At 41.1% G+C, this 8937-nt stretch overlaps 1 protein-coding gene and 1 long non-coding RNA gene across 4 annotated transcripts; one reads left to right on the forward strand and one right to left on the reverse strand.

Moving 5' to 3' along the window:
* Positions 1-1249: 1249 nt before the first annotated feature.
* LOC125514568 (polynucleotide 5'-hydroxyl-kinase NOL9-like) lies at positions 1250-6242 on the forward strand. The gene is made up of 9 exons (XM_048679906.1): positions 1250-1580; positions 2345-2442; positions 2533-2566; positions 3034-3203; positions 3430-3610; positions 3730-3910; positions 4821-4932; positions 5039-5166; positions 5871-6242. Exons 1-9 carry the CDS (start codon positions 1387-1389, stop codon positions 5916-5918), a joined length of 1146 nt encoding a protein of 381 aa, XP_048535863.1. The 5' UTR covers positions 1250-1386; the 3' UTR covers positions 5919-6242.
* Positions 5520-8317, reverse strand: LOC125514569. Of its 3 annotated transcripts, XR_007286522.1 has the most exons (5): positions 8019-8313; positions 7652-7941; positions 6246-6593; positions 6021-6152; positions 5520-5922 (listed from the first exon to the last, which is right to left on the reverse strand). It is a non-coding gene; the product is annotated as an uncharacterized LOC125514569 (long non-coding RNA). The 3 variants fall into 3 exon arrangements; XR_007286521.1 differs by having other exon boundaries at positions 5520-5932; positions 6021-6593; positions 8019-8317; XR_007286520.1 differs by having other exon boundaries at positions 6021-6593; positions 8019-8316.
* Between the last annotated feature and the right edge of the window lie 620 nt (positions 8318-8937).

Consider the following 8937-nt stretch of genomic DNA (forward strand, 5'->3'; position numbering starts at 1 on the left):
TTTCATCTGCGATCTACCATTTCCACCAATATTTCATGGGACAAAATTGAATGAGATCGTGTCCATCATAGCTGGAGATTTGGTTGGCCCCATTAAGTGAGAGAGAATTTCATCCGCGATCTACCATTCCACCAATATTTCATGGGACAAAAATGAATGAGATCGTGTCCATCACAACTGGAGATTTGGGTGGCCCCATTAAGTGATAGAGAATTTCATCCGCGATCTACCATTTTCACCAATATTTCATGGGACAAAAATGAATGAGATCGTATCCAACACAACTAGAGATTTGGGTGGCCTCATTAAGTGATAGAGAAGATTTGGGTGGCCCCATTAAGTGATAGAGAATTTCATCCGCGATCTACCATTTCCACCAATATTTTATGGGACAAAAATGAATGAGATTACAACTGGAGATTTGAATGGCCCCATTAAGTGATAGAGAATTTCATCCGCGATCTACCATTTCCACCAATAATTCATGGGACAAAAATGAATGAGATCGTGTCCATCACAACTAGAGATTTGGGTGGCCCCATTAAGTGATAGAGAATTTCATCCGCAATCTACCATTTCCGCCAATATTTCATTGGACAAAAATGAATGACATCGTGTCCATCACAACTAGAGATTTGGGTGGCCCCATTAAATGATAGGGAATTTCATCTGCGATCTACCATTTCCACCAATATTTTATGGGACAATGGCCATTAGGGATGTAAGTGGACGGCGTCCATGAGGAAACACACTAACCTTTGTTACTTCGATAATCGTGTTAGGCTTAATTCTCATATTGTACAATGGCCACTCGCGTACGTCTTCCGCTTGCATGCCTAATGGCCACTCGCGTACCATCGTACCTTGGTCACGAATCACATTGGGAATTTTTATATCATATAAGACTCGATCTTTTTTTTCTCACCAAGTTAGACCCAACTATAACTTAGAAAAGAAATTGACCTTGTACAATGCAAGGTACTCAGAGAAATAAACTAGTTTTTTTTAAATATCAATGCTTATTTGTAGAGGATAGACTCTTAATTAGACATCCCTCCGGTAGAGAAAAACACTGATGTTTAACAAAAACTCGATTTATTTTACTAATCACCTTCTAAGAACATGACACCTCTCATCACCAGTCTCATTCATTAACATGACACATGTGAACCTGTCATAACTCGAATTTAAAGCATTGTAAGGCCTAAGAACATATGACACCTGTCATCACCAATCTGAACGTACCGGCACCCTCTATCGTTCGACACCCAGTCGCAATACGCGTGACAGTCTTGGCTTATGAAATACCCAGTCGGAGACTGCAGAGTACCCAACGAGCGCTGAGTGCGTGCTGTGTGAGTGAATTGCGGAGAGAGAGAGAGCGAGATGGAGAGAGGCGCCATGGGCCGCGGCGAGGGGTCGGAGGAGGCGAGGGGCAGGGAGCGGGAGTGGGAGGAGGCGGCGGAGGCGGTGGCGTACGACTCGTGCACCTGGCCGCCGCCGGTGGTGGTGGTGTGCGGCCCCGGCAACAGCGGCAAGTCCGCGTTCTCCCGCCTCCTCCTCAACACCCTCCTCGCAAGGTGAAATGCACGGAGAATTCGCTGAGCCCATCGTTGCTTCTTCTTCTTCTTTACTTTACTTACTGCGCCGGAGAAGCGCAACTGCATTTTCCCTGTCCTCTCCTCGTCTCATTCTGCTCTGCTTCACTCCAAAGCAGCTGAATGTGCACATTGTCGAATAATTTTAGAGGCAGACTTTAAATTCGAGTTATTCATGCTCGGAAATGGGACGGTGCTGCTTTGCTAAATTTCAGTATAAATAAGCATTGCATTTTAGTTTATAAATAGTAAAATTGTTTGACCGCAATGCTTTGGTATATGATTTGAATACTTATTTTATACACTACGAATTCAGTTGACATGCTATCTGTATTTACTATTTATAGTGAAAAAAGAATCTGCATTTGAAAAGCGCAAAATGGAGTTAGTTACAAAGATTATTGAGCTTTGATTTTGTCGATTAAACCCTGATGAAGTAGCTATGTACCAATAGTTTTTTACTTTCTAGGTTGTTTTATGGCTTTGGGAAGTGTGAGAAAGTACTAGTAGTTTTTATGGGGTCAGCACTAGTCTGGTTGCATATAGTTAAAATGTTGTGCTAGCTGGTAAGTTTGGTTGCACTAGCCTCATCTTTTTTTAATGGGAGAATAAACTAGTTCAACTGCTAGTTCACACAAGTTGCATAATTTGTACAGATCAGAATTTTTTGATTTGCTCTGTTTTATTTGCCGTTAGCTTTTCTACTTTCAGATCAGTTCTTGTGATTCTTTCACTTCAATTAACAGGTATAAGAGGGTGGCGTACCTGGATACCGATGTTGGCCAGCCTGAGTTCACACCTCCAGGTTTTGTATCACTTCATGTACTTGAGGAACAAGCTAAAGGTACAGGCTCAGGGTTTTCAACTTTTAATTCCCCTTCAAAATGTTTCTATCCCTGGCTGAACATTCTGTTCATTTTTTTTGATAATTCAGATTTGACAATGCTATACCTGCGGGCTCCAAAGAGGTAATTGTATTTCAGGAGGTTTAGTTTTGCAGAGTCTTATATGGTTTCATATAGTATTTGCAATTTACTCACCGAACTACCTTTTGGTGCTGCTAGGAACAATCCTGTGCTTAATTTAAAATAGATTACTGTATGTGAGAAAGCTATTTCATTTGTCAATTTTTTTCCTAAATTTCTTATTCTAATATTGTTAACCATTCAGGGGTCAAATTAATATTTTGTTCTCTTCCAAGATATTATGAATACTCAAACATTATGAAGTTTGATTTTCTACCAATTCTGCAATAGCTACATTTACCCGTTAAGAGTCTTATCTTTAGCACAGTAGTTTAAGTGGCCATCACATGAACTAATATATCTATATCAGATACTTACTGAAATAAACATATGTACCAGTTGATATTTCATTGTGTTCTCATGTATGGTCTTCTGCAAGCTGTCTAATACATTTTCCCCACATATTCTAGGTGCTTCTTTTTTGGTGATGTTGCTGCACACAAGAACCCAAAACTTCTCTTGAGCTACATCTTTGGGCTTTATGATTATTTTCTTAAAGAACTCTATCGCTTCAATGAGGCTGATAACCCTCACAAATCAGCTATACCGATTGTTATCAACACTTCAGGATGGGTGAAAGGTGAGATTTCATTGATTGCACTACTTTGCATCAAGGTTTGTGCTGGTAATTCACATGGCTAATGTGGAAGGTTGGAGGGGAAAATATGATAGGATGAGTTTTGGATTTTGACTTGCATAATGGGACATTCACCTGTAATACTAATATCTGTTATTGCTAATTGACTGCATTTTCCTATTCTTTTCTCGCAAACGTCCAGTTTCATGTTGTACCGTGTGAATTTTAGGCATTGGACTTCATGTTCTGTCAGAGATACTGAGATACGTATCCCCAACCGATGTTATTCGGCTAAACACCACAGCAGAGGGTAAAAATTTACCAGGTGGTGCGTTTTGGCTGGATGCACACAAGGGAGATTCACAGGTTAATCTAGTTGAAATTCGCGCTGCACAGAACTCTCCTCGACAGTAAGTCTTTAACTGTTTTGAGCCCAGTTTCAACAAAAAAACAACTGTTTTGAGTCATTCATTTTAATGAAATGATATATCTTTAAATCGTTCTTATAGTCATGACTATGTAAATGCAGTCTGTTGGTGAAGAAAGAGGCGCGGATGATTCGTGACCTCAGACTGATTGCATACTTCAGGCAGTGCTTGCCGAGGGACTTTCCTATTTTCTCTTCTGATGATTTAGTGCAAGGCATTGCTGCTATAGACCCATTTCAGCTTCCTATTTCAAAAATACAGGTTATTGATCTGCACAGCCAGGTGACTGCTTCTCCATCTATTTTATTCTGATCATGTAGCAGTGAAGCGTTGCTGAATACTCCCTCCGTTCCAAAATAGATGACCCAACTTTATACAAACTTGTATAAAGTTGGGTCATCTATTTTGTAACGGAGGGAGTATATGACAAAATGTTGCTTGTCCATTTACTCCTTACTGTACTCCATTTTCCAAACAGTATATTTCGTAACAGCGAAACAAATCACCTTGCATACCTTTCTGAATACTGAGCTTTTAGCAACGCCGAGTTTGCATTCTCCTTTTACACTAGTGCGAATAAAGAGCCACAAAAGGATGATATCTTGGATAGTAATCGGAGGCTCCTTTGAAGCTTCAACATTGAGCCAAATCATCAAAATGGATTGGATTGTGAGTCTTTGGGTCAAAGGATGCAGGAGACCTCAGTTATGGTTACAATCTAAATGTGTGAAACGTAGGGGCCTCCCCCCTATGGTTGTTTTGCCAAAAATATATCTGCGTACATAGTGTCACGTGGTAGGGTAGTAATGTGCACAAATCTTATCTTCTAAGTTGTAGCTATAATTTTCCTCATTTGTATGTAGAGAACTTAATGTTTACGCAATTACTTTTATTTTGCATAAATAAGATAAACTGCTGACCAGAATGCTAATGAATATGTACCGCTTGTCTAATACAACAGAATAAAACAATTTACTACTTGCAAAATTAATCTACCTAAATAAGTCGACATAATGCAGTGGTAGTTTAGCAACTTACAGTTTCAAATGGTATAAAACAGTTTGGGCAAATTAACTCTTAATTCCAGTTCATTATGTGTAGATAAAACTTATTTGGTACGGACTATCAATGCTCAGAATATTGATTTTGGGGTCTGTCTATTAATATAGTTTCTATGGGTGTTCTTGTATAGATTTCTGGTGATTCAGTATATGACTTCTTGGCTGGTACTATCGTCGGTATTGGATCAAGTTCATCTGTCCCTTTGTCAACGGAATGCTCATCCCCTTGGTGCATGGGACTTGGTATGTAAGATTTATTCTTTCCTTGTTTAGTGTTTTTGTTAAAGTAAACTGATAAGACTAACTAATTTATTGTATGTTACTGGTCTCGTGCTGAGTTGGACATTAGGTTTCGTCAAGGCTATTGATATTCCAGGAGACTGCATTCATCTGATAACACCTGTTCCTCATCAGCTTCTAGAAAATGTTGACATCATTTTTCCAAGTTGTATCGCAGTACCCGACGGCCTCTTTCAGGTAATAAACAGTCGTCAGAATTATATTTCTTTGTTTTTCTCTGCAAGCATGGACTACTGTTTAAACTTCCTTATGATTGTATATTAATCACCACAAGGGCAAATAAATTACTGCTTAGGATGTGATAGCCAAATTCTTGGTTAGTTGTATTCTCTTCTCGAGAATTACCATTGCCTACAATTGAATATATTTCCGGAAATTCCCAAGGTCAATATTTCCGACGCCTTTAAATTGTGCATATGTCCCGTCCAGGCACATTTTAGCCTCTTTTAATTGATGAAGCATGTTTTGAGTTGGGAAATCTAGCCGCATGATCCTGCATCAGTATTGATTTTGAACTAAAACCATGACAGTTATTTTGGAATGGATGGAGTAACACATATGCCTTTGACGCAATGCCTCTCCTCTCCTTTTGATCATGACAAAGTATCTCTAGTTCCAATATTTCAACCTGCTTCCAAAAGCATTAGGGATTGATGGGGCCTTTCCCACGCACTAAGGTTCAGTCCATCGCTAGGACCATATGGTCAGCTAGAATGGTACTCCACCTATGAAAACACAGTGGATGACCACGTGGAACAAAAAAACTCCACTTCTCCACCTACACTCTGCTGAACTTGTGCTTGTATGTGTGGAGTACGATGGATCTGTTATTCCATCGATGCGGCTCATGATCCGTTCTCACTCGAACCTTGTACTTGCAGGTGCCAAACACAGTGGATGATATAACTGCCAGGCTGAGAGATCTGTAGAGACCTGCAGATGTCTACAAACAATTATGACCGTCGGGGATAAGCAACTTCACATATCTCGGTTGCCATGAACAACCAGCCTATGAAAAAACATCACTATACCTTTGACATGTATGGAACTTCATATCAGTGTAATTTCTGCCAAACTGGCCTTGAACAACCTGATCAGATTACACAAGTTGATGGCCAGGACAAAGACATGTACTGTATTGCAATCTCGTCCTGTTACTGAACCTGTAATTTTTATTTTGTTTTAGTATACAGATGTCGTATGACAGACTAACATTACATGTCCTGGAAATATGTCTAGCTATCCTTGTTGCCTACATGGCTACATTAGTAGAGTCCACCACGCGATCTGAATTCTCCCATCTTTCTCCACAGTTGCTAGCCATGCAGCAGATTGTATGGATGCCGCAAAACTAGCTCTACAAAAGAGGGGAAACGAACATAGCATGACCCATTCTTATGCAGCTGCACATACCTTTAGAGAACTATAATGTGAAAGGAAAATAACAGAAGAATTGTGGAAAGAAAGGAGAGAAAATAAAACATCATCTAGAAATCTGTCACTTCTGTTAATGGCCGAAGCCATTCAGCTGAACACTAATGTTGATTTATGGAGTCTGTACAGTATGATGCAATGTATCCATGGCCGGATTCGCCAAAAACTATCTGCAATAACAATCAAGTCGTCAGATCAAGTGATGAAAAGCATGAGAAGCAACAGGGAAAACATAATCAATAAAATAAGCAAATCCTATTTCCATCTGAAAGAAGTAATTAATCAAGCAAGCAGACTAAAATTAACTGAACATGTCATTATGGCTCCAAACCAGAAACATAATGGATGAAATTAGGCAGCTTAAGAATGATGCATCAAGCAATGGCATAAAACCGTTCTTCCCACTTGACAACAGAAAGGGAATTAAAGTACGGCTGAAAAGATGATCAGGCGCATTTTAGAACAATCTACACAAGTAAATTGTTTCATCTGCTTCGGAAGAATAATTAGAAAGTTTATCATAAACCTACACAAAGGGCGCTTTAGATGCACGCAGTTCCAAATTAATGTCGGATAAAAAGGATTTGGGTATAGTTTCCCTTGTGACGGCCTAGGGCGTGGCGGTATTTGTGATGTTTCTGCTTGGGACACATTTTATTTGGCAGTTTGCTGATTGAAGCTAATGCTCTTCAGGAATAGCTATTCCAGCTGGTGCCACTGAGATGGTGAAGTATCAGAATGCTTGATTCAGGAATTCATGGTGATCGGGGCTGAGTATGGCAATGCCATTCAGTTTTAGCACAGCAGATTAGCTATTACCTCCTGACAATTGTATCGGAAATTAATAAGCCATTACTAGCTAATGGAAACAAAATGTCAGAATCCATCATCTATGTACCAATGCCTAAAAGATTGAACCGCGGGAACAAGGGTATGTCTGACAGGACTAACAGAAGTGACTTGGGAAAATGTATCAGTTCTCCCTAATACAGCATAACCGATCTAGGTAAAACTAGTCTGTATAAAGTCTCTCATTAGCCTCTTGTTAGGTACTACTACAACAACATATTTGCCAAACACAAATGCCAGAGCAAATTAACACATAGCCGGGTATTTTAGGATACAGAGCAGGGAGGGTAATCAACAAAGGTGTCCGCAATCGCTTGATATCAAAAACTGTGCAAGAAAAGAAGACATGGAAAGATTCAGAGAAACTAGAGCAGAGCACCTGCACGAAGGAATGAATCAGAAGGGAGGACCCGGAACGAGATTTTTCACCCCACAACGAAGGGGCCGATCTCCCCGGCACGCATGCCGCGGGCGATCTCGTTGGCGACCAGCAGGCACGCCGACACCCACCCGGCGAGCACCGCCCACACCATGTCCACCATGTACGCCGCCAGCCCCCGCGGCATGGTCATCCTTTCCCTTCCTTGCTCTGCCTAGCCTTCCCTCCTTACTCCGCTGGCGCTGCCGCTGCAGTTGCAGAGGAGGTAGGCAATTCCACAAACACCTAGCCTGCAGCTTTGAAGACACGAAATGAAGACCGGGAACCGAATCAAAGAGGGGATAGTAAAAGTAAATTGCCTCTTCACCTTGGTGATGGACCGGAGCGACCCCCAAGCAGCACGCAACCGACGCCGGAATCTTGAACGGAGCACGGAGACCGAGTGTCGGCCTTCGCTTTAAGCACCACCTGACGTAGGGCAGCGGCACTCGGCGGCGGCTCCTCCATCCACCATCGGCTCCTTGATCAAGAGGCAACTCGGTGGGTGGATGTTCTCTTCTTGCTTTTGCCCGTCTCCTCGCCAGCCTTGCATTCCGTGTCCGCATCGCCTCGCAGGGGCAAACGGGGGATCGCCACGTGGTGGAGAAGCCGGAGCTTTATCCAATCATTTATCGGTTGGATTTTAGTGGTAATACTACCAGATTAGAGAGGAAGGAGGATTTGGATTTGGGCAAGTGCGTCACAAGTGATTAGCATCAGCAAGAGCCCATGATTGCGTACAAGCGAGGGGATCTTGACATTGACAACGACATTGCCAGTGGTTTTACCAAGACCACGAGCTGGCTCAGCCGTAGTTTATGGGACCATGTCAATCTTTAGATTTCGGCCGACCTTTAGTGCCATACATGTGATACTCTGATGATCTAAACGACCCGATCTTATATTTCTTTATAGAGAAAGTACTCCCTCCGTCCCAAAATTCTTGTCTTAAATTTGTTTAGATACGGATGTATCTAATACTAAAACGTGACTTGATACATCCATATCTAGACAAATCTAAGACAAGAATTTTGAAACGGATGGAGTATATTTTTAGATAGGGAGTACTCCCTCCGGTCCTTTTTAGTTTGCATATAAGATTTGATTGAAATCAAGCCTCGTAAAGTTTGAGCAACTTTATAGAAAAAAGTACCAACATTCATAATCTGAAATTAATATCAATAGACGTGCCATGACTTAAAGTTTCATATTGTATAACTTTAGCATGGCAGATGTTAATATTTTTT

Source organism: Triticum urartu, chromosome 6, assembly GCF_003073215.2.
Source record: "Triticum urartu cultivar G1812 chromosome 6, Tu2.1, whole genome shotgun sequence".
NCBI lineage: Eukaryota > Viridiplantae > Streptophyta > Magnoliopsida > Poales > Poaceae > Triticum > Triticum urartu.